Source organism: Suricata suricatta, chromosome 2 (genome assembly GCF_006229205.1).
Source record: "Suricata suricatta isolate VVHF042 chromosome 2, meerkat_22Aug2017_6uvM2_HiC, whole genome shotgun sequence".
In the NCBI taxonomy this organism is placed as follows: domain Eukaryota; kingdom Metazoa; phylum Chordata; class Mammalia; order Carnivora; family Herpestidae; genus Suricata; species Suricata suricatta.
Window position 1 is genome coordinate 43,285,973 of NC_043701.1, and position 26,228 is coordinate 43,312,200.

Consider the following 26,228-nt stretch of genomic DNA (forward strand, 5'->3'; position numbering starts at 1 on the left):
TAATCCCATTTTTAGAAAAATTTTTTAATGTTTATTTTTGAGAGAGAGAGAGAGAGAGAGAGAGAGAGAGAGAGCTTGCGCGTGCGTGCCAGTGGGGGAGGGGCAAAGAGAGGAGACAGAATCTGAAGCAGGCTCCAGGCTCTGAGCTATCAGCACAGAGGCAGAGGCAGGGCTTGAACTCTTGAACCATGAGATCATGACCCAAGTAGAAGTCAGATGCTTAGCCTACTGAGAAAGCCACCCTAAGCCACCCAGGTGCCCTGATAATCCCATTTTTTTAAGTTAATTAAATTTTTTTAGTAATCTCTACACCCAACATGGGGCTTGAACTCAAAACCCAGAGATTAAGAGTTGCACACTCCTCTGACTGAGCCAGCCAGGTGCCCTTAGGTAATCCCATTTTTGTTAGTATTTATTAGTGTATGTGGATGTGTATTTTCACTTTGTAGTTGTATTAGTTTCCTACTGTTTTTATAACAAATTTCCACAAATTTAGTGGCTTAAAGCAACACTGACTTATTCTTATAGCTCCAGAGAGTCAAAGGTCTAAATTCAAGGTATTGGCAGGGACTCATTCCTTATGGAGGCTTCGGGGAAGAATCTGTTTACTCACCTTTACCAGCTTCCTGTGGCTGCCCTGATTCCTTGACCTGTGACCCCTTCATCCAACTTCTAAATATGCAGCTTAGCATTTTCTCCTCTCTCTGATCTCCTGATTCCCTCTTACAAAGGCTCTTTTAAGTACATCAAGGCTACCCAGATGATTCAGACTAACCGCCCCATCTCAAGATCCTTACCTTAATCACATCTGCAAAATCCCTTTTATCATGAAAGGTAACATACTCACAGGTTCTGGGGAGAGCACAGGGTCACCTTTGGGGCTGCCATTCTGCCTACCACATCACACTGTTTATTCCTGCATGCTGAGATTGCGGGAGATTTTTGTTTTCTTTATCTATATTTTCTTTTTTCTAAACTCAACACATATCATTTGTGTAATGTTTGAAAGGGGATTTGCTCTTAAGAGTGATAAAAATGTTCTAAAACTGGATTAGGGTGATGATGGTTACATAACTCACTACATTTACTAAAAGTCACTGAATTGTACACTTAAAATGGGTAAATTTTCAGGGTGCCTGGGTGGCTCAGTTGGTTAAGCACTGGACTTCGGCTCATGTCATGATCTCATGGCTTGTGAGTTCGGGCCCCACATTGGGCTCTGTGCTGACAAGCTCAGAGCCTGGAGCCTGCTTTGGATTCTGTGACTCCCTCTCTCTCTAACCCTCCCCTGTTCATGATCCCTTTCTCTCAAAAATAAACATTAAAAAAATTTTTAATAAAAAAATGGGTAAGTTTTATGGCATATAAATTATGCCTCAATAAAATTGTTAAAAAACAAAAACCAATAAGGGGAGGTTTGTAATATACTTCCAAATGGCTCAACAACAACAACAACTAAAAACAAAGAAATGTAAGTAGAGGCAGAAAATAAGCATAGCAAAAAGAATTAAAAAAGAAAAAAGAAATATTGCAAGATGTTGGGGTGCCTGGGTGGCTCAATTTGTTAAACGCCTGGACTCTTGATTTTGGCTCAGGTCAGGATCTCAGGATAGTGAGATCAAGCCCCGAGTCGTGCTCCATAAAGAGAATGAAGCCTGCTTGAATTCCTCTCTCTTCCTCTCTCTCTGCCCCTCCCCCGATCATGCATGCTCTCACCCTCTCTCACTTTCTCTCTCAAATAAACAGATACACTTAAAAACATAGCAAGATGTTAACAGTTGATGAATCTAAGGGTTCATTGCAAAGTTCTTCCAACTTTGGCATAACTAAGAATTTTCAGAGGAAAACTGGTAGCAGGGACAAGAGGCAAGAACAGAGCATGTCTAGAAACCAAAGCTATTTGGACATTTAAGTCTTTTTTTTTTTTAGGTTTACATATTTGTTTTGAGAGCGAGAGGGAAAACGCAAGTGGGGGAGGGGCAGAGAGACAAACAGAGAGAGAAAATCCTACGTAGCCTCTGCAAGGCTTGAATTCATGAACCATGAAATCATGACCTGAGGTGAAGCCGGAGGCTTCACTAACTGAGACACCCAGGTGCCCAGACATTTCAGTCTTTAACTGGGACTTCAGCTTCCACATTCTGGCTCTCAAGATGCTCTGATTGCTAGGAACCAGCCTGGGAGCAGCCGCACTCACCTCTTCCTTCCTCTCCATAGCCGAGGTGAGGGGGGACCACAATTCTCCGCTTCTCTCCGATGCAAACACCAAGTAAACCTTCATCCATGCCGGCAATCACGTAGCCCTGCCCAATGTATGTGTCAAAGGTGCGGTTCCGCGAGTAGCTGGAAAAGAAGGAAGGGAAGAAAGAGGCTCCTCATCAGCGATACCACAGCAGCTGCGTTCCTTCGTCAGTACCACGAGGCAACAGGAGTGCAGAGGCCTCCAGACCCTGGAACAGACGAACCTTAGAATGTGAGGCCATGGCCTGGAAACATGCTGCCCCAAGAACCCCCACACAGCGGGGGCGCAGCCACGGACAGAAACACTCCCAGGAGGGCTGGCCGGGTTGTGGATGAGATGCAGTGACAAGAAGCAAACCCACCGACATGTAGCTAAGTTGGACTGTGCTCGGTAACCATATCAAGTTAACGAAAAAAGCATCTTATTAGAACTTAAGAATGTGTCACAAGGGCAATGTCTCCAGTATCTAAAGAAGAGAATATCTATATGTGTGAGATATGAATATTTGGATTGTCCGAAAAGTAACATATGGAGAGTAAATTAACTCTGCAGTGGCTGCCAGAGCCTGGATGAACCCTTCCTCCTGTAACCCCCGCTCACCAAGCTACTTCTGGTGAGTACTTGGGCTTCCCAAGTGTCACTGGCAGGAGGCCCAAGCATTCTGCTCAGTGGAGAGTTCCAGCCTTTGTAAAAACTGCCAACTGAATCCGATTACTTGAGTTTGGTGGGCACAGGAATCAATTCCTCACAGCCAGATGTTTCTAGAATAAAATAATAAAACTTCATATGCCACGTCTACTACCAAAGACTGAACTGCAGTGATCTGCACTCATTATTCACCTCACCCGGTGCAGATGTGGCAAAAAGTCTGTCCTGAAAGAGCCAGTCAGTTCCACCATTACCTCAAACATGCCAACGGATGACTACCTCAGATAAGAGGGCCAGCCAAGTGGGGCCAGAGGGACAAAAAAGACGGCCATGAGGGACTCTCCCTTCTTAATACCTCTCAGAGACCAACCACAAAGTCAAGGGACGTGAAAAATAACAAATGATTCTCCTCACTCAGGAAGCAGATTCTCAACATAACCCCCCAGAAGAGGCTATGGAGAAATACCCTTTTCCCCCCACATGTGTTCCAGACCACAGCCCCTCACATGGGTCAGAAGGGCCAGGATGAGAACACAGCCACAAAGGAAGACAGACTTGGCTCCTAGCATCTTCTGGCCATGAACCAGCCTCTCCCCTTCCCCAGGTTACTACTCCCTGGCTGGTACTTGGAGATCATGAGCAGAGAACAGTCCACCACCAGGGATTCAGGGAAGAGGAGGACACCTGCCAGATAGGGTCCCTTAGAAAGGGACACTAAGCCGTGAGAGAGATGGCAGGTACTTCAGAGCAGGAAGAGCCACTGGGGAGAACAGTCAGCAAAGGTTCCATAGGGTTGGGGAGACAGCAGACCCTGAGGCAGCATGATCTGCACAGGGGAAAGCCCTGGGGGAACAGGGGGGCTAAGGCTGAGAGGCAGGAAAGGGCCTCAGAAGAGAATGGAGGAGCAGGGTGGCCGTGAAATGTAGAGAACTTCGAGTATCTTTAAAATAAGAAAAATATAAGGGGGGGAGCGCCTGGGTGGCTCAGTCAGTTGAGGGTCGGACTTCAGCTCAAGTCATGATCTCACTGTGCATGAGTTCAAGCCCTGCGTCGAGCTCTGTGATGACAGCTCAGAGCCTGGAGCCTGCTTTGGATTCTGTGTCTCCCTCACTTTCGGCCCTTCCCCTATTCACACTCTGTCTGTCTCTCTCAAGAATAAAAAAAAAAAAAAAAAAAAAACATTTAAAAAGAGAGAGAGAGAGAAAAAACACCATGTTTTCCCAATGGGAAAGCTGAGGACTAAAACGTTGTCAATGCTCCCCCAAACTAATTTATGACTTTTGAAACAATTCCAATCAAAATCCGAGTGGTGTGGGGGGAAGGGAGAGGGACTCTAAAATTCATTTGTAAAAAGATACTATTTATAATGCTGTTTTGAAGGTACATGATATAGCAAACTCCCGATCCTGTAAAAAGTTAAAATGGGAGAATGTGTGTTAAGTATTTCACTGTGTACATGTGGAGACCTATGAAGTTAAAAACACTGGCTCCCTGTGGAGAGGGGACCTGGGTGATTGAGGGACAGGAGAGGAGGGAAATATTTCATTGTATACCCTTTTGTACTTTTAGGATTTCGACTCATGTCAATGTATCACTTAATTCAAAAAACCAGATATTTTGACAGGAAAAAAGTGGGACACTTGGGTGGCTCAGTCAGTGAAGCATCTGACTCTTGATTTCAGCTCAGGTCATGATCTCACGATCATGGGATCAATCCCCACATCAGGTTCAGCACTGAGTGTGGAGCCTGCTTAAGATTCTCTCTCTCCCTCTACCCCTCTCCCTGGCCTGTGCTCCCTCTCTCTCTCCCTCTCTCTCATAAAAATAATAAAAAGAAAAAAGAAAAAATAATACTCACTACCTACAAACTAACAAGCAACAATAGTTGAAAGTGTGGTATTAACCTATAAATAGCTAGGTCAATAAAAAAGGGTAAAAATTTTAGACAAAGACCCAAAAGTATGTGTAAGAATTGAGTACATAATCGGGGTGCCTGAGTGGCTTAGTCAGTTGAGTGTATAACTCTTGATTTTGGCTCAGGTTGTGATACCAGGGTTGTGTGATCCAGCCCCACACTGGGCTCCGGGCAGGGCCTGCTTAGGATTTTTTCTCCCCTCCCTTGGTCCCCTCCCCTGCTTGTCCTTTCTCTCTCTCTCTCTCTCTCTCTCTCTCTCTGTCCGTCTCTCTCTCTCTCAAAAAAACAAAAAAAGTAAAGTAAAAAAGGGAAATAATTTACATAATAAAAGTCACATTTTAGATGAGTGAAGGAACTATAGCGTTTTCAATAAAGGGTGTTTGAAAAACTAGCTAACCGTTTTCTGGAAGAAATAAAGTTAGATTCTTATTGTCACACTGAATACCACGATAAATTCCAGAAGGATTTAAGATTTAAACATGAAAGCATTTATGAGCATGGAGAGACACTGTGGAAGGTTATTAATATATACCTCAGGGTGGTAAAGGGGTTAATGGAAAATAGTTACATTTTATTATACATCATTGTATTGTTTCACTTATAAGAACATTATACTTTTCTTTAAGTAAGCTCTACATCCAACATGGGGCTTGAAGTCTAACCCTAGATCAAGAGTTGCATATTCTACCAACTCAGCCGGCCAGGTGCCCCAATAAAGAATATTTTAAAGGGGGTGCCTGGGTGGCTCAGTCGGTTAAGTGTCCAGCTTCAGCTCAGGTCATGATCTCACAGTTTGTGGGTTCAAGCCCACATCAGGCTGTGTGCTGACAGCTAGCTCAGAGCCTGGAGCCTGTTTCTGATTCTGTTTCTTCCTCCCTCTCTGACCCTCCCCTGTTCATGCTGTCTCTCTCTCTCTCCAAAATAAATAAAACATTAAAAAAATTTTTTAAAGAATATTTTAAAGGATAAAAACATAAAACCATTTAAAAGGCTTGAGAAAAATAGGGACAAATATTTATGTACTTTAGGGGAGGGGACATGTTTTTTATTTTTACCAAGCCCCCAAAGACAGAATATATAAGAATTTATATAAGAATAAAGGAAACCACAAAGAAGTTAAATGTATGTAACAACATAAGAATTTTACATTTAAATAGGTCCAAAATCACTATACCCAAAATAAAAATGTAAGTAAATAAGGAATATGCCTTCGACAATATACAACCATAAAAGGGTTACTATCTTTAATGTATAGAGGTTGTCATATATTCAAATTGACAAGTCTTTTATGTCTTCAACATAAAAACAGGCAAAAGACACAAACAGGTAAATCACAAAAGAAGATATCCAAATGGTCTAGTAATAAACATTAAACACAATTTCCACCTCAATAGCAATCAAGAAATACAGATGAAAACTATAAGGTTCCATTGTTCCCTATAAATTGGCAAAGATTATTTTAAAATGATTGTCAGTGTCACTGACTTTGAGGGAACAGGGCATTTTTAGATAGTGATGGTGAGTAAAAGCTTCCCTGAGGAAAACTTGGTTGTGTTTATCAAAAACTATAAAAATACCTTTAAGCCAGGGGCGCCTGGGTGGCTCAGTCGGTAAAGGGTCCAACTTCAGCTTAGGTCATGATCTCACTGTTCATGAGTTCAAGCCCCACACTGGGCTCTGCCCTAACAGCATGAAGCCTGCTTGAGATCTTCTCTCTCCCCCTCTCTCTGCCCCTTCCCTGCATCTCTCTCTCAAAATAAATAAACTTTTTAAAATTCTTGAAAAAAAACAAAATACCTTTGTCCCAGAGATTCTTCTAGAAATGTATCCTAAAGAAACAATCTTAAGATTTAGCTGCAAAAATAATTATTGCAGCTTTACATAGAATTTCAAAAGGTGGGCAGCTGGGTGGCTCAATCTGTTAAGCATCTGACTCTTGATTTTAGTTCATGTCATGATCTCATGGTTCATGAGTTCAAGCCCCACATCAGGCTCTGGGCTGACAATGTGGAGACTGCTTGGGATTCTCTCTCTCTCTCTCTCTCTCTCTCAAAATAAATAAACTTTAAATTAAAAAAGAATGTGAAAAGGTAGAAAGCAATAGATGGGACTATGATAATCACGACGTACACTGGTAATATATAGAACTGTTGAATCATTATGTTGTACACCTGAAACTAATATAACACTGTACATTAACGATACTGCAGGAAAAGGGAGAAAACAATTGGGATTGATTACCTAAATTAAGGCAAATAAATATAATAGAATATTATGTAGCTATTAGGATGGACTAGATCCCAATGCACTGAAATGGAAAACTTTTTTTTTCTAATGTTTATTTATTTATTTTGAGAGAGAGGGGGATGGAGCATGAGCAGGGGAGGAGCAGAGAGAGAGGGAAATAGGCTCCCTATTCACAAAACGCAAGATCATGACCTAAGCCAAAATCAGGAGTGAGATGCTTAAGTAATTGAGCCACCCAGTTGCCCCAATGGAAAGCTTTTCCTAAATCTAATAAAATTATAGTTCCATTAATATGGAAAAAAATATGGTGTGCAGTATAAATTAGAAATATAATTACAGGGGGGTGCCTGGGTGGCTCCATCAGTTAAGTGTCTGTTTCTTGATCTCAGCTCAGGTCTTGACCCCAGGGTCATGAGTTCAAGCCCCACATTGGGCTCCACATTGGGTGTAAAGCCTACTTACAAAAAAAAAAAGTGTGTGCGTGTGTGCGTGCGTGTGTGTGTGTGTGTAGGACAGAACCAAGCTCATATATAACAAGTAATAATACACATACGTTGAATACAGATAACAGAAAAAGACAATACAAACATTCATCAATAGGGGAATGTAATGTTAAATAAGTTTGTAATATTCACCCAATGAAACACTATGCAGACATAAAAAATAAATAACATTTCTCTACATATTAAATATGGAAAAAACCCATGGTGGGAAAAAAGCAAGAGGCAGAGTAATATATTACCATTTCATACCATAAAAGGGAGAAAAATAAGATAACATGTATATTTGTTTATATCTGCATTAGAAAAAAATCCACACACTGGAAGAATTAAATAGAAACTTATTAATAAAACTGGTTGGGGCACCTGGGTGTCTCAGTCAGTTGAGCCTCTGACTCTTGATTTCAGCTCAGGTTGTGACATCACAGTTTGTGGTATCAAGCCCCATGTTGGGCTCCACCCTGTCTGTCAGTAAAGAGCCTGTTTGGGATTCTCTGTATGTGTATGTGTGTCTCTCTCTCAAAATAAATAAATAAATGTAAAAAAAAGATAAAAGTGGTTAATTCTAGGGTGACTGGCTGGCTCAGTCAGTAGAGTGGTAGAGTGTGCAACTCTTGATCTCAGGGTCATGAGTTCAAGCCCCACATTGGACATAGAGCTACTTTACAAACTAAATTAATTAATTAAAGTACTTAATTCTAAGTGGCTAGGGGAGAGGTAGGCAGGAGTAGGTAATAGGATATGTCAAATACATACTTTGTTTTAATTTTTTGGGACTATTACTTTTTCCAGAAAAAAAATCAAATGAAAATTGTAAAAGAGACCCTAAGAATAGGAAAGATAAATTATTCAAACAAAATAATAACATATAAATAATACCATGTGAAAATTCTTCTGTACTGTTTTTGGATGACTCAAGAAATTAGAAGTCTTGGGGCACCTGGGTGGCTCAATCAGTGTCTAACGTTGGCTCAGGTCATGATCTCACAGTTCGTGGGTTTGAGCCCCGCATCGGGCTCTGGGCTGACAGCTCAGAGCCTGGAGCCTGCTTCAGATTCTTTGTCTTCCTCGCTCTCTACCCCTCCCCCACTCACGCTCCGCCTCTCTCTTCTTCAAAGATAAATAAACATTTAAAAAAATTTTTTTAAAGAAATTAGAAGTCTATTACCTCAGAGACAGGTAGATTCCTGTCACTACCTGTTTGCTCTACAGGAAGCTAAAGGGGTGGTTTCCAAAGAGCACGTGCCCCTTGGAAGAGCAAGACACAGCAACTGCATACTGCCAGTTCCAGCCACTGGCACAGCTGCCAGCTAAGCCGAATAAACAAAGCAGGACTCTGAATCACAACAGAAGCATGGTAATTAGCCTCTGAAACATCCAGAAGGAGCGGAATGCACCCAACTGGTCTGCAGTAGTCTCACATACTTGATCTCTTTGACCATTTCTGAGAAAGGTGCTAATAACAGGGAGGAGAAACTGAAGTTCAGGGAAGTCAAACATTGTCCAAGCCATACACTGGGGCTAGAACCCAGACCTCCTGGCACCAAACCTGTTCTCTTCTCCTCCTACCAACCAGACCTCCGTTCTAGCCACTTCGCATCCTCGATCCCATAGTTAGGTTCATACTGGATAGTGAAGCACACTATAGGGAGATGGTGGGAGTGTAGGCTGAGCGTCCCCTGTTTTCCTGTAGACTCCTACCCCACAGGTCCCAAGAAGGAGACTGTTCTAACAGCCTCTGAAGGAATTCAGTGTCAGAAAACAGAAGTCTATACTGAAGATGAAAATACTAACTACAAATCAGCACTGACAGAGTTTTCAGATCCTGGTCCAGCCAGAGATAGACAGTATTTAATAAGACATTCTGATGAGTGAAGGCTCAGTTGCTTACCTAGAGTCAAAGAAGGTTCCATCCAGAAGGGTGCCATTGTAATGATACCTGAGAAAGTCCCCACTTTGACTTCGCCGCTCACAGTTTTCAGGCACTACCTTATTTTCGATGGAAATGCCATCCTTGGGGTTATGGAGGTCCAATAAAGCAACATCAAACACCAGAGATGCCTGTCCAGGAATGTCTTTCCCTAGGGTGAAATGGAGGAGGTTGATGAAATCAGGACACAAGATTTAGAAAGTACTTTTAACTACCACTCAATTCCCAATGTGTTGGTGTTAACTCATTCCCTAAAGTTTTCAAGTCAAGGAAATAAATTGTTCTTTTGCATGTTGGGTGGTCCTCCTGGTGTCCAACTATGTTCTGTCACCATTGTATCCCTGGTGCCCAACCGTGGGCTGGCAGGTTATTTGAAGCCTGACTTCTTCAGGAAAAAGAGCAAACCAATATTAATGACATGCGAGACTACTACAACCATATTTTCCACGCTTGTGCTGACAAATCAAGGCACTATGTGGGTGGTTATGTACCCACATGCAAGTCCAAATGCTTCTGTGGGTTTCTGTTTGCGTACAAATGCAAATCATAGACGTTTAAAGGTACAAATGCCAAACCCTGGACCTGGTTCTGCAGAATATGACACAGACTTGTTCTTTGGAACCAATAGCCAATTTTTTGAAGAAGCAAAATGCACAATTCAATGTATTAATAACTACATCTAAAACAAAATATATATCAAATTAAATCTAGCTAAGAGGGGAAAAAATGGCACCCACAATGCAAAATACAAATCTTCAAATTGCTTCTACCTTACTTCTGGATGGTACTACTTCTTCTGGATGTTCCCAGCAGTAGGGACTTACTGAGTATCTGCAAAATGAAAATCTACATGAAGAGATTATTGGGCACTAATTCTTGCTGCAAAGATCAACATCAAGCAATAAATAACTCAATCCAGTACTTTGAGATCAAGGAAGTTAACTGACGAAAACCACCTACCTCCACACTCTTACTTGCCATTTGTTATACCTTACAAAGGAGTAGTCCTGGGCAAATGAATAAGACAGCACACCAAGCCTGAGCTCCTTCAATTGGCTCTGGCAGAGCCCACCCTACTCCCTCCCTCAGGAAAATAATGAAATCTTCTGAAAGCAGCTGCTGAGTCAGACTCTGGAATGCAAGGTGTGGTCAATCCCTGAAGTGTGTGTATGGGTGTGTGTGTGTGACAGAATGTTAATCTTTTGTACTTTTCTGTATTTTTTAACCTAGTAGAAAAAAGAAAGCCTTAAATGTAACTCCAGAGTTTAAATTTTTCTAACACTGTCAGGTACTAATTGAGTATTTGTTTTTTCAACAGTAACTTTATCAAGATACAATTTCTATACCATAGAATTCACCTATTTAAAGTCTGGGTACTTGAGCACAACTACCTGGGTAGTTGAGCACAGTTTTAAAGTACTGTTTCAATTTCTTTAATGTTTTTCTTATTTTTGAGAGAGAGAGAGAGAGAGAGAGCATGAGCAGGGAGGGGCAGAGTGAGGGGAAAACACAGAATCCAAAACAGGCTCCAGGCTCCAAGCCATCAGCACAGAGCACGACGTGGGGCTCCCACCCACGAACCAGGAGATCATGACCCGAGCTGAAGTCAGACACTTAACCGACTGAGCCACCCAGGTACCCCTTAAGTATTTATTTAAAATAAATAAATAATACTCCTCAGCTTAGGCCAGGCATCTAGTTTTATTATGTATGACATATGCATCTGGATGACGTCAAAAGAATTTGAGAGCTCATGGAAATGAACACCCCCGGCTGAGGATGAAACCATTTGAGGAATAAAAATAGCAACATGTCTTGGAGAAGGGAGAATCTGTATTTACAGATTACATTTACAGTTATTTTCAAATTCTATTTTTCTTTTAGCAGGGAATCCCTACCCCTGCTTTTTGAAGAGACTGTCTGGCCAGATCCCCAGCAACATAAGTAGAAGTGTGGACAGGAGAGAAGGCTGAGCCCCATTTCCTTCTCTCCTGCTGTAGACATACAGAGCCAGGAAACAGCTTGGAAAACATTATTTTAGGGTTATTATGAGTCAGTCACCACAGCCAGTAAACTCTTAGATGTATCATGTTATCATTCCAATTCTTCACTACGTATATCTACTTGATTAAAAAAAGTTTTAATGTTTGCTTTATTTACTTTTTTCTTTTTGAGAGAGAAAGAGAGTGCACAATCAGCAGAAGAGGCAGAGAGAGGGGGAGACAGAGAATCCCAAGTAGGTTCCATGCTGTCAGTGCAGAGGCTGATGTGGGGCTTGATCTCAGGAACCATGAGATAGATCATGACCTGAGCCAGTATCAGGAATTGGACACTTAATGGACTGAGCCACCCACGTGCCCCTATATCTACTTGTTTAAATGCCAGGAAGTTCTCTTTGTTGTGTTAGCCTGCCAGTGTGATTAAATATGCCTAAAATTAAAATATGAGTAGCTGTCAAATTCCATTTGCCAGACAAGTCTGTTTTCTCTCTACAAAAAGAACACTAGTGGGCACCTGGGTGGCTCAGTCAGTTAAGGCTCCGACTTTGGCTCAGGTCAGATCTCATGTTTGTGGGTTCGAGCCCTGCGTCAGGCTCTGTGCTGACAGCTAGCTCAGAGCCTGGAGCCTGCTTCCAGTTCTGTGTCTCCTTCTCTCTCTGCTCCTCCCCCTCTCATGCTCTGTCTCTCTCTATATCAAAAATAAATAAAACATTTAAAAAATTAATGTAAAAAAATTTAAGAAAACAAAAACAACACTAGTTCGAATTAATGTTTTTTTTCTAACGTTATGCTTTGCATCTGTTTATCTGAAACTAATGTCACAGATAAAGCCCACTGTGGAGGAATAAATCAGGGGGAAAAATGGCAATTCTGGCATCATATACTAACTTTCTACCTTGATATCTATAGTCTTTAGACTTTCTAGTTTATTTGTCATTTCACAGATGGGAAAATCTAGGCTGGAGAGGTTGGTGCCCAAGGTTACAGCTTAAGAGGCAGTGGCAGATCCTTATTTATGAAAGCCAGTGGCCATGAATAAGTGAAAGTTTCGACAATTCAGTGATGAGACAGCAGATGATTTAGACTAGCACTGCCCAACAGAATGTCCCACAGTGATGGGAATGCTCTGTACCTGCACTGTTCAGTATTGTACCCCCAGCAACATGCGGCTCTTAAGTACATGAAATGTGGCAGTGTGGCTAGAGAACAGAATCTTAGATTTTAGTTTTAATTTATTTTATTTTTTATTTATTTTTATTTTTTTAATGTTTATTTATTTTTGAGAGAGAGAGAAAGGAAGAGGGGGAGGGGAAGAAAGAGACAGGGAGACACAGAATCTGAAGCAGGGTCCAGGCTCTGAGCTGTCAACACAGAACCCGATGTGGGGCTCGAACCCACAAACCACGAGATCATGACCTGAAGCAAAGTCAGTTGCTCAACCAATTGAGCTACCCAGGCACCCCTAGTTTTAATTTATTTTAAATTTAAATATACATAGTCATAGGGAGCTAGTGGCTACTATATGGGACAGTACGACTCTAGACCAAAAGGTCTGGCGGGTTTCATGTAGTAAACTGAATTAATCATGGCAATAAAAATAAGGAGAGATGAGAGAAGCGTGAAGAATGAGAAAGACTCACCATCTCCATCTTCTCCGTAGGCCAGGAAAGGAGGTATGGTGATGATGCGCTTTTCCCCCACACACATCCCCAACAGCCCTTTGTCCATTCCAGGAATCAACCAGCCAATGCCCACATATGTGTCATATGTTTTCATGCGATTATGACTGAAAACCAATGAGAAAGGGGAAAAGTTCTATGCAATGAGGGTGTTTCCAACTCATCCCTCAATAATGTTTTAGATACCCAATTATCAGCTAAATAATGAACCCATACCCATCCCTGAAGACAGGCATTTTTGGATCTGTGCTCCCAAAGACAGCAGCAGTCTTCAAAATGAGAAGAGATGAAAATTATGTAATTAAACCACTGTGGTTCACGGAAACAGGCTGCTATTCTATCTAACCAAAGAGACTATACTGACAGGAAAGCGCAAAAGGTTCACTGTTCTCTCGCGTAGCACCCTACTCATGGCGCTTCTCCATAGCTTCACATACATTCAGCCTTCCCTTCTTCCTTCCATGGGAAAAGTATAAAAATGGACCCAAAAAATGCATCAATTTATTTGGAAATAGGGCTCTCACTCACTGATGAGCTCTCAAGATATTGTTAATTTAAATAAACATTGTTCTTACATTTCTGTAAAATGTATTAAAGTTTTTACTCTGGCTTTATGGCACATGAAACATGTGCCAAAAGCATTAAGGAAAGGAGTCGGCACTGATGGAAGTTGGAAAGAGTCTGTCTTCTGGTTTCTCAATGGGCATAAAAAGCAGGTGAGACAGAAGAGTATGGGGCATTTCACCGATATTACCTTGAATGGCAGGACTTACCTTGAATCAAACAGTGTCCCATCCAAGAACGTTCCGTTATAGTGGTACCTTACAAAATCAGACACCTGGATGGTCCGAGGGCAGCTGGGGGGTGTGAAGTAAGTGTGAATCTGAACTTGATCTTCAGAATTCCAAATATCCATTAGAAGTACATCAAAATGAAGAACTGAATCTGGGGGGATCACACCAGCTAAAAATTAAAGAGAATTCACAATGAGAAGTTGCCAGCTTTCAGGCCAGATGAATAAACACCTAGGATGCTTCTCAGGTATTTAAAAGGGCTGCTGAACAATTCTAAAATGGACCATGCTTCCTCCCTCCTTCCTCCAAATAAAATTGAAAGAAAAGAGAAAAAAAATGTTTTCCTCTCAACAAGGGTGACATTCAATACACCAGCATTAATAACAACTTCTTTTATATCTAGAAGAAATGAACTAAAGATGAAATTTGAGTGCTGTGTGTGTATGTGTTCATTGCTTCTCATTTCCCCCCAGTTGAAAGCCTCTGCAGATCTCTGCTCTGCCCCACTGAACACCTTTCAAATGTTCTGGTTGTTTCTGCAGATATGTTTACAAATGTGGAACAAAAACTTACACACTCCTTCACTTCCATAGGCAAGCTTTGGGGGGATCTTCACAAAGCGCCTCTCATTTACACACATTCCAACCAGAGCTTGATCCATCCCTGCAATCAGTTGTCCTTTTCCCACAAACACGTTGAAAGTAGAGTCTCTGTCATAGCTGAAGACCCAAGAGGTAAAACAAAAAAAAGAAAAGTGCAAATTAATCCTTTCCTTAGTGAAGCCATCTGGGAAAATGTACTCCTGGATACAGTGAGGTCAATGCAGTCCAAAAACAGCCTGCAAAGGAGTTACTGATACAGGAAACAATTTCACCAACAGTGCTTTCAGGGTTGGAGTTTTTAAATTATTTTAAATGTTGCCAGTAAATCTAGTTAGATAAGCAGTGACATAACTCTCCCTAGAAAAAATTGTATTTTAGTATATTATATTATTATATTATTAAGTCTATTTTGCAAAAGAGATATGAAGTTTTCCACTAAAAGTGGTTTATTCCATTTCTATGTGATTGTTTAAGTCTTTTTTTAATGTTTACTTATTTTGAGAGAGAGACAGCGTGAATGGAGGATGGGCACAGAGAGAGACACAGAATCCGGAGCAGGCTCCAGGCTCTAAGCTGTCAGCACAGAGTCTGATGCAGAGCTCAAACCCACAAACTATGAGATCATGACCTGAGCCAAAGTCGGACACTTCACCGATTGAGCCACCCAGTCACCCTTACGTGACTGTTTAAAAGCAACAATATAAGATACCAATGCTCCAGTTACCATATTTATCGGATTTTTATTTTTCTTCTTATGTCCATAAGTTGGAGAAGTAGCATGATAGCATAAAGAATACTTAATCTTTCTTAACCTGTTTTCTCCACCACAAACATGGGGGTAATGATAATAGCCATCCCAAGATCTATACGATATTACAATCTGTACAGTTTTCTGAAAACCTAACAGTTATACCAATATTACTGTAACTGTTACAAGTAATACAAGGTCTGATACAGTCTTGAAATCACTAATACATGTGTTTTAAAGGCTGATCGGTGATAGCCTTAGGTTGGGAGATAAATAATGGAACTGTGGCCAACATCTATGATCGCATCCTCTTTATGTCAAATTCTGCAACCATCAAGGGTTTGACTATTAGGAGACTGTGCTACGTGCTTTGGGGGATATTAAAAAGTCCAAGGCATAGATTTTGTCTATTAAAAAAAAACTAGCAGAGATACCCAGAGAGTTTCAAATACTATGTTTAAAAAAATAACTACATGGCTTGGTTTATAATAATGAAACCCTGGAAATAACTTAGAAGTTTCAAGGACATGGTACTGATTGCATTTAAGGCAAGGTCATGCAATAAAACACTCTATAGCCATTTAAAAATGTCGGATTTATATCCACTGGCACAGGAGGATGTATACAGTAACAGAAAAGATAGGCTACAGAGCCACATATAAAGTAATTCCATTTTGAATTGACATGCATAGATGCATATGAAAAAATCCACAAGGTGAAACATAAAAACATTACCAATGGTACTCTATGAGTAGGGAATTTCAGGTGGTTTAACTTGTTTTTTTCTTTAATTCTCTTAATGTTCCAAATTATGATGAAATACACATACAATAAAATATCGAGAGCTGTTAGGATTTACCTCATTGGGATGTGCTCCCTTCATTTGATAAATTACGTCCACATTTCCCTCCTTTTCCTTAATGAACAGCCTGGAAGAGCAGCACAGTCTGCTTCCCCACCCATCAGGGCAGCTTCCTCAGGTCTGCCCTTCTTATGCTTCCTCCTCCTAGTTTTACAACTTATTTTAATAGCTTTCCTTTTTGCAAGGTCAGTGAACAGAAAGCAAGATTCCAATTCAGGTCAGCAAGCCAAAGGACAAAAACACATGGTCAACTTTGTGCCCAAGACAGCTTTACACCTCCACCCTCTACCTCCAGGGACCAACACCCACCCCCTAGAATGCCAGCTCTTTAATTTCACTTGGCTGGGGCCTGGCCATGCCCTGAGCCATCATCAACTAGGGGGTTTATATTAATGATGGCCCAAAACTCGAAGCTTCAAAGACATCCCAGGTACAGAACATGTGCAAACGGCTACAATGCACAGGCTGGAAATTATAAAGATTTTCATCTACAGAACCTGAATATAGTTCCAAAATTTAATAAGAGTTTTTAATAATAATTAATATTCAGAGAGTGTTTATTATGTGTCAGTTACAGTGGCAAACTAAGCTTTTCCACATACTACCCCATGGAATCATCAGATAGCACTTCAAGGTGAGTGCTGATACTCTGGTTCTCTGGAGGGGAAAGAATTCCCCAAGCTCACAAAGTTAGCCAAGTAGGAAAAAAAAACACAAAAAACAACTAGAACCCAGGTCTATCCAACCCTTAACCTCCTAGCTTGGGCCCAGGCCCTAGATGGTATATAAAAACTGTTCTTTGAGTGCCTGGGTGGCTCAGCCGGTTGAGCATTCGACTTTTAGTTTCACCTCAGGTCATGATCCCAGGGTCATGGGATTGAGCCCCATGTTGAGCCTGCTTAAGATTCCCTCTCTCTGTCTCTCTCCCTCTGCCCCTCTTCCTCACTTAACGCTCTTTCTCTTTCTAAAATTAAAAAAAAAAACTTAACTGTTGTTGCCTTGCAGTATTAGTTTCTTTCATTTGATGACTACCTAAGCAAAGTGCTAAAAATAAAAAACAAAAACAGCACCTTTCAGAAAGAAAAGCTTTAATTTACATATGTGAGAAACTAATAATGCAAAACTAGTATTATCTCCTGCTTAAAACGCTGACCATCTGGAAAAACTAAGTCGTTCTGAGTAAATCTGTGCTGATCATCACAACTGGCATAAATTCCTTTGCAGAGTCAAGCCCAGAACTGGTTATGAAAATTATTTCTGCAAGCTCTGGAATAAGCACTTATATAGCCTGTCCCAGTATCTGGCTGATTTACACCTTTTGCAGAAGGCCCAGTTGAGGTCGTGCAGGAAACAAATGATACATCCAAACTAGGCAGTTCCAGGAAAGTTTAATAAACAGGCTGTGTGCAAAGGAGTGTGCAGAGTGCAGGGAACACAAGGGGCAATGCAGTGTCTCTGGGGACAAGTAGGGGGTGCTACTGTCAGACCTGGGCTTGAAGGATTCAGGGACAGAGAAGGTGATGACTCAGGACCACATGACAGAAGCTTAGCTAGGACCTCCGGTCCAGGGACACAAATGGTGGAGACCTACAGGCAGGGAGCCAGGGGAATAAGTATCTCCACCTCACTCTCCTCCCTCTGATCTCCTGCTGATGCCCCACTGACTGAACCCAACCAGAAGCCAGGTGACGAAGGAGTGATTGATATAACCCATAGTATGCAGAGAAACCAAAGTGGAACAGATGGAGAATGGACCTAAATGGCAAATGGAAATCATCCAGCACATCCAACATCCCCCTTTCCTCTCCATCGGCTTATTTTTCTCCTCTGCTCATTCACTGCTATAGACCCTTTGATTGCTATCCCTGACACTTCTACTTTCCCCTGCCCCTGGCAGGGAGGTGGGGAGCGGGGAGCTGCAGCATCCTCCAGTGATGGTCTTCAAGTTCACTGGCCCAAGGATCACTAAAACAGGAGACATCACATATAACCCATCATAACCAACTCATGAAACTGTCTACACATGAGCACACATGACTTGCAGGATATTCCTCAGGATAAGTAACTATCTCTGTGGCTGCATTCCTAAAGCATAAATACCGTGGCTTATTTATAAATGTAGGTTTTAATTTGCAGTGAGGATGGACTTTCTTTTTAATGTTTATTTACTTATTTTGAGAGAGAATGTGCACAAAGGGGGCAGGGGCAGAGAGAGACGGGGGTGCGGGGAGAGGGAGAGAGAATCCCAAGCAGGCTCCATGCTGTCAGCACAGAGCCCAAGTCAGGGCTCAATCTCACAAACTATGAGATCATGACCTGAGTCGAAATCAAGACTTGGATCTTAACTGACTGAGCCACCCATGGTCCCCAAGGATGAACTGTTAAAAGAACATGTCATAGGGTGCCTGGCTCAGTCAGAAGAGCATTCAACTCTTGATCTTGTGGTCACGAGTTTGAGCCCTATGTTGGTTGTAGAATTACTTAAATAAGTTTTTAAATAAATAAGTATTAAAAATAAATTTAAAAAAAAAAGAACATATGTCAAATTGAATACACTCCTTCCCTCGAGTCCCCAAAGCTCATTCCTTCCCCCAAGTTCCCACATTCTTCTTTGTGAAAAACAAACAAACAAACAAACAAACAAAAACAACTTAGGAAATGGAAAGGAGACCGCTGCTGTCAAAAGCTGGCAACAAAATTTTGGAAGACAGAAAGGGAACAGGTGTAGGATCTGACCTTTTAGGGAAGAACAGAATCTAGGTGAAACAAAGGGGGATTTGGCCAAGCCCTGTGCATCCCAGAGTCTGCAGAGGTGAAGAGTGGAAGGTGAGAGGCAGAAGGAAGCCTAGAGCTTGAAAGTCTGCATCCAAAACCGCTACACCCCACCCTGGACTCCTTCCCCACTCCTAGCGGCTTTGCAACTACAATGTTAAGCTTTATGGAATTATTTAACTGGTTTTAAAAACTCTATATGCAAAAATAATATAGGATACTACTTTTTTTAAGTTTATTTATTTTGAGAGAGATGGAGACAGCGAAAGTAGGGGAGGGCAGAGAGAGAGGGAGACAGAGAATCCCAAGCAGGCCCTACATTGTCAGCCTGGAGCCTGGTGTGGGGCTCGAATTCACAAAACCATTGAGATCATGACCTGAGCCGTAACAGAGTTGGATGCTTAACCAACAGAGCCACCCAGGTGCCCCTATATGATACTACTTTTAAAAATTGGGGGTCCTGGGGGGTGCCTCAGTCGGTTAAATATCCACTTCAGCTCAGGTCATGATCTCAAGGTTTGTGGTTTGAGTCCTGTATCGGGCTCTACATTGACAGTATGGAGCCTGCTTGGGATTCTGTGTCTCCCTCTATCTCTGCCCCTCCTCTGTTCATACTCTGTCGCTCTCTCAAAAATATATATTTTAAAAAATTCTTAATAAATTAATAAATAAATACAAATTAATTTTAAAAGTATTGACAGAAACTTATATACATTTATACTACTTGTTACTGAGATTATTTTTATCTCAGATGCAGAAACAGAGGGAAAATGGCCATTACAAAAGGGAGAGAAAACCACCCTCCAGTTAGAACTGGTCCTGATCAGCTGTGACAGGACCAGTCAGCTTGCTCTGCATACAAATTTTAGATTCAGTCTAGACAAATAAAGGCTGAATACGTTACTTTACCTCCTATCTTTACTGACGTATAATTGACAAATAAAAATTTCACAAATTTAAAGTGTATGATCAGATGTTTTGATGTACGTATACAGTGTGAAATAATAGCCACAATCAAGCTAATTAATATATCCACCACCTCCAGTTACCATTTTCCTTTTTTTCTTTTTTTGTGGTAAGAACACTTGAGGTTTACCCTGTCGGTAAATTTCAAGTGTAAATAAAACCTTAAGTGTAAATAAAATATACTTAAATTTTAGTAGACAATACAGTATTCTTAACTATATTCGCAATGCTATATATTAGACTGAATTCATTTCTTTGAACATTAAAGACTGCCATATTTTGAGAGTTTGTAACTGGAGAGAATCAAGATAATAAAGAGCCAGCCCACTGGGCATGGGAACCATGCTTTTTGGTTTTGTTCTGTTTTGTTTTGTTTTGTTTTTTAATTTTTTTTTAATATATTTTTGAGAAACAGAGTGCAAGCAAGAGAGGGGCAGAGAGAGAGGGACACAGAATCCAAAGCAGGCTCCAGGTTCTGAGCTGCCAGTCAGCACAGAACCCGATGTGGGGCTCAAACCCACAAACCGTGAGATCATGACCTGGGCCGAAGTCGGACGCTCAACTGACTGAGCCACACAGGTGCCCCAAGGCAAGCCCTTAATGAATTGGCAAACCATCTATCCACTACCAGATGGAAAAATTAAGAATCCTGCAATGGAGGAAGAGAGAGATGGTGAGGGAAAAAGAGAGGAAGGAGTAAGCATGGAGAAGAGGGAAATGAGAAAGAACACATTCATTCGTACCTCCACAGAGGATCAGACCCTGAAATGTGAGCAGTAGGCCTGGATGATTTTTGGCACGTTAAAATATCATTAAGAGAAAAACTTTGCCATGTGAAATCATTACACTGCTATTGTGGAGTTTTGTATTTCAGCAACTGCTGAAGTTAAAATATGAGATCTCTACCAATCTTATTCTACACAAGTTCTTAGCCAGTAAAATACAGCCATCTTAAATGATCAGTATGAATGCACAGTTGCTCAGGATGACTCACAAATTAAAATTAAAAGCAATGTATCAAGTCTTTGCAGCTAAGTAAGCCTGCCAATGACGTCAGGAGATCCTAAGAAGAACTGCCTGGGAGGTAGGCGCTTTTCCTAAAGTCTGGAAGCCACACCGGCCTGTCACTCCAGCAGCAGCTGCCCTTTCATCACGTGGCTTTTCCACAGGAAGAGCTGCTATGCAAATTCATCCTTTAGGGGCACCTGGGTGGCTCAGTCTGTGAAGCGTCCCACTCGGTTTTGGCTAAGGTCATGATCTCACACTGACAGCAGGGAGTCTGCTTGGGATTCTCTCCTTTCTCTCTCTCTTTCTCTTTCTCTCTCTCTCTCTCTCTCTCTCTCTCTCTCTCTCTCTCTCTCTCTCTCTCCCTCCCTCCCTTTCTCCCTCCCTCCCTCTGCCCCTCTCCCCAACTCAGGCATGAGAGTGCACTTTTTCTCTCTCCCTCTCTCTCTATCCCTGTTTCTCTCTCTGGGGAAAACAAAGCCCCCTGCTGAAGTGAGCCTTGCCATGACCTGACTAGTGTCTCTGTCACTACTCAACTCCTCCAGTACATCTTGACACCATCTAGCATGCTGCCGAGCTCACTGGCTCTTCTCAGAACCAACCCTGCAGATAAGGTGAGCCTTAACATCCCTTCAATACCCACCAGGTGTTAACAGGAGGATCTCAATAAATTTTTTTTGAGTGAATAGAATAAATGAATGAATATATAAAATTAACCTGACATCTGTTAGTAAGTCTTTGACTTTGTTTTTTAGAGCAATAGTTCTCAAACTGTGGTCCTCAGACCAGTAGCAAAAGCAGGACCAGCACTGTACACTTAGGAAGGCAAATACATTCTCACGCCCCACCCAGACCTAATGATTCAGGCAGGAACTGTGCAGAACAATCTCTCCAGGTGATTATGACGCATGTACAGTTTGAACACTGCGTTAGAGCAGCCCACCCAACAGGACATGTGGTAGACACACAATAACATTTACTGAATATCGGGACCTTGAGGGTCTGCAGACCAGCCTGGAGGCTGTGAATGAACTAACCTGATGCTAGCTTTGCCTGCTAAAGATAACAGGAACATGTTAAATTTCAGTCTCCAGAAGGAAATCAGAGCAAAGAGACTATGGCCCTCACCTTTATCGCTAGGAATGCTATGGAACTTCTAAAAACATTGAATCAGGAGTGGCTAACAAGGAGCTCCCAAGAGCAGGAGAGTGAGAGCAGGAGCCCCCTAAAAAGTGTAGCTGGGAAACTGCTGTCTACTTCGATCTGGAGCTGCAACCACAGAAGCATATTAAGAGGCCCACGGAGGCTCCAAATAAAACGAAACCATCCTCAAGCCAGTGGCCAAGGGCTCCGATAACTGCAAATGCCAATAAGCTGAAAAGATACATCTGCTCCCAAGTGCCAGGCAGAGATGCAGGAAGAAAGCTCTGTGGAAAGAGAGGCCCTTTGTGGCTTATGACTCTGGTCAGGGTGACAGCCATTTTCTTCTGAGCAAAACCTCCAAATCAGTAGCCAGAACCCACAACACCTTAGATTCCTCCTCCCCTAAACTCAGTGGGCAGGAAGAGCAAAGTGGTGCCTTAATACTTCATAAGTTCTCAAAGGAATGGACGCCCTGGAGAAAAACTCACAATAATGAAATACCTACTATGTGTCCTGCCCTTTTCCACTCCACTGTCCACAAGGCAGCAACAGAAAAATCTGACGTCTCAGCCCCCTATTTAAAAATCTTAAATGGCTTTCCATTGTCCTAGACAAAGTCCAAATTCTATAGCCAAGCAGAAAACATCTCTCAAAGCTGAGCCCAGCCTTTTCCCCCAGACTCCTCTGGCCTCTTCTTTTCTCTGTCGGTCATTACCCCACTGCCACTCCAAGCTCAGCCATTGTGAACAGCTTTCATGTCCCCCTATACCACACTCCCACCGCTAGGCCTCTGCACAGGCTCTTCCCCTACCAGCCACACCCTCTCTTCCCTCCACAGCGCTCACCCCTCAGCTCAGCCCAATTTTAATCATCCTCAGGTCTTATCCTTGCAATCCTGGAACTCCATCCCAACCACTCTCTCTCCGTCCCCCACACAACATACGGTTAAGCTTTCTGTGTGTTTCCACAGCTCCTTGCCTTCCTTTCACTATATATATGCATAGACTATGGGCCATAGACTATGTACTGCAATAGACACTGCACTGCCTAGGTTCAAAACTTCACTCTACCACTCAGTAGCCAGATCCCTTGAGCAAATTATTTGAACTATCTGAGCCTCTGTTTCTTCATTTGTTCTTGAGGTACCTACTTCATTGTCTTGTGAAATTAAATGAATTCATTTGAGATGAAATGAATTCAGATATCAAAAGGTATGTGGTAAGAACTATGTGGAGTCTACAGGAGGGACAAAAGTGTATGCTGTTATCCTTTCTGTACATGTCACACTGTGTAATGGCCTGGACTATAATCTGTAAGGCCAGGGACGGACACCCTCCTTAGGGGTAGACACTGCACACATATTTGCTGAATGGATGTTAGCGCCTCTTTCCAGTGTCTTCCACTGTCCCACACTGCCTTGCAGTGGCTGCCATGCCTAGAGGGTAGAAAGTATTAAGCAGCTTGTCTTAGTAGGAATTATTTTAGTATATGTGCTGCTGAAGTGAGCACGTCTTAGTAGGAATTATTAATTATCATCAGCACAAGCAGGAAATTCTTCTTTCTTTTTTTTAAGTTTTATTTATTTATTTTGAGAGAGAGAGAGCAAAGGAGGGCCAGAGAGAGGGAGAGAGAGAGAGAATCCCAAGCAGACTCTGCACTGTCAGCACAAAGCCCAACGCAAGGCTCAATCTCAAGAACCATGAGATCATGACCTGAGCCGAAATCAAGAATCAGACACTTAACCACATTTAACTGACTGAGCCACCCAGGAGTCCCTTCCTTATTTTCTAACTACAGACACAAGTGAAAGAAGATATACAAATGACTAATAAACCCATGAAAAGATGCTCAGCATCAAAGCCATTAGGGAAATGCGAAACAAAAGCCCACTAGGATAGCTAGAATAAAAAAAGATAGACAATTAGAGTTGTGCAGGAGAAGGTGGACAACTAGGACCACTCCTCCGTTGCCAGAAGGAGTGGAAAACAGTGAACCACGTTGGAAAAGAGTATGGCGGTTCATCACAAAGCTAAACAGTTACTATTGGACCCAGCCATTCCACTCCTAGGTATATACCCAAAAGAAAGAAAACCATACATCACACAAAACCATGTTCACAAATGTTCATTAGCCAAAAAGCGTAAGCAATACAAATGACCCATAACTAATGGATGGATCGCTCAGATGGCTCCGTTGATTAAGTGTCCGGCTTCAGCTCAGGTCATGATTTCATGGTGAGTTTGAGACCCGCATCGGGCTATCTGCTCTGAGCACAGAGCCTGCTTTGGATCCTCTGTCTCCCACTCTCTCTGCTCTTCCCCTGGCCATTCTGCCTCTCTCACTCTCTCTCAAAATAAATATATAAACTTAAAAAAACGCTAATGGATGGATAAACAAAATGTGGAACCGCCATACAGTGGAATTTTATACAACCATAAAAAAGAAACGGAGTACAGGTACATGCTACAACATGGATGAACTCTGAAGATATTATGCTAAGTGAAAGGAGCCAGATATAAATCACCACAAATTATACAATTCCACATAGATATAGAAAGTAGATTAGTGGTTACCTCGGGCTGGAGGGGAGGGGAGTGGCTACTATTGGGTCCAGTATTTCTTTGCTAGAGTGACAAAAATGTTCTAGAATTAGATAGCTGTGATGGTTGCACAACTCTGTGAATTCACTAAAAACCACCAAATTGTATGCCTTAAATGGCGAATTGTATGGTTTGTGAATTATAGCTTTGTAAAGCTGTTAAAAATAAAAGGAAGCAACTGAAACAATAGTAAAAATGTCCATATCTAACAGTTGCTATGTGCTACTTAGCATGCTAAAAAGCTTTTGTATATTCACTCATTGTCTGGAATTTCAAAAAAGTCAAGAGAGGCTAAGCGTATTTTTTAAAAGATAACTTCTGGAATGAGCCTCGCACAGCCAAGGGCACACAGCAAATGCTCAACAAATAATTCTCTTTGTCTAGTCTGGTGATTCAACTAGAGAAGTGCCGGCACAGACCTGCGTTTGTAACCATGTCTTGGGGAGGAGAGCAGACTGTAGCTGGAGGAAGAGACCTTCTAAGCCTAAAGCTCAACTGAAGGGAAACTGGGGACAGGTATTCTGATCCTGGGGCAGAGTTAAGGGAAGGAATCGTGGGCATGGTCCAGGGCCTCAGCGCAAAGCTGAGCGACTTGCTCCGGACTACCCTATGCCAGTGACCGAAAAGGAAGGACAGTGGTTGCTTTATGCACAGACCCTGGCCTTGGACTGTCTGGGTTTTCAATCGGACTCCACTTAAACAAGTTTCTTAGCCTCAGTGGCCTCAAGTAACCTCACTGGCATAATAATAGCTACCTGAGAGAACTGTTGTAAGAATTAAATGAGTTCATTATACGGAAAGCACTTAGCACTACCCTGGCACGCGCTGTAATAGCTCTATATATGTAACGGCCGCTATCATCAGCTCATCATCACCATCATCATCAACTGTGAGAGACGTCGTCTGACTCAAGGGCCCTGCGGAAAGGCCAGTAAAGGGAGGTGGCAAGCAGACACCAACTTGGGGGAAGGAGGGGGTCTACTTGCAGAGTGGCCATTTTACACAGATTTCGCGTTGTGCGAACGCTTTGGGAGGACAGAGGGCGGGAATTGTTCCAACTCTCTGTGCCAGGACCTATCCAAGAATCCGGTCCCGGGCGGGCGCACGAGGCGAGCTTAAGAGCGGGCAGACTGACCCCGCGGAGGGCCGATTTAGGGTCCCGGAGCTTTTGGGTAGGAGGTGGGAGAGGGAGGAGCGCGGGGCTCGCTGGGCGGAGCTGGGGGAGGTCCGTCGGGAGGGAAAGGCCTGTCCGGAGACCAGGAAAGGGGAGAGTGGGCGCTGCAGCCTGGGAGGCCCGGCAGGGCGTCCAGGGCGCGATACCTGGAGTCGAACTTCTGGCCGTCGGGGAATGTCCCCACGTAGTGGTAGCGCACGAAGTCGCCGCTGCGTACGGTGCGCGGGCACTCGTTCGGCACGAAGCGCCGCTCGATCTGCAGCTCCGTGTCGAGGCCCAGGCCCGCCACGGGCGCCGCCTGCCCGGTCACCCAGAGCAGGAGCAGCAGCAGCGGCGGCGGCGGGGGCCGCCAGCCCCGGGCCCTGAATGCCATCAGGGGTGGCGAGGAAAGCGGCGAGGGG

At 42.6% G+C, this 26,228-nt stretch overlaps 1 protein-coding gene across 1 annotated transcript in view; it reads right to left on the bottom strand.

Moving 5' to 3' along the window:
• FKBP9 (FKBP prolyl isomerase 9) overlaps nucleotides 1-26,222 on the bottom strand; it is a 42,358-nt gene extending 16,136 nt beyond the window's left edge. The window contains exons 1-6 of the mRNA XM_029925393.1: nucleotides 25,974-26,222; nucleotides 14,529-14,674; nucleotides 13,935-14,124; nucleotides 13,123-13,268; nucleotides 9,444-9,633; nucleotides 2,198-2,343 (exon numbers count right to left, since the gene is read on the bottom strand). Of these exons, the coding sequence (XP_029781253.1) occupies nucleotides 2,198-2,343; nucleotides 9,444-9,633; nucleotides 13,123-13,268; nucleotides 13,935-14,124; nucleotides 14,529-14,674; nucleotides 25,974-26,200 (1,045 nt within the window). The 5' untranslated portion in view covers nucleotides 26,201-26,222. The remainder of the gene's footprint in view (nucleotides 1-2,197; nucleotides 2,344-9,443; nucleotides 9,634-13,122; nucleotides 13,269-13,934; nucleotides 14,125-14,528; nucleotides 14,675-25,973) is intronic.
• Nucleotides 26,223-26,228: the final 6 nt, after the last annotated feature.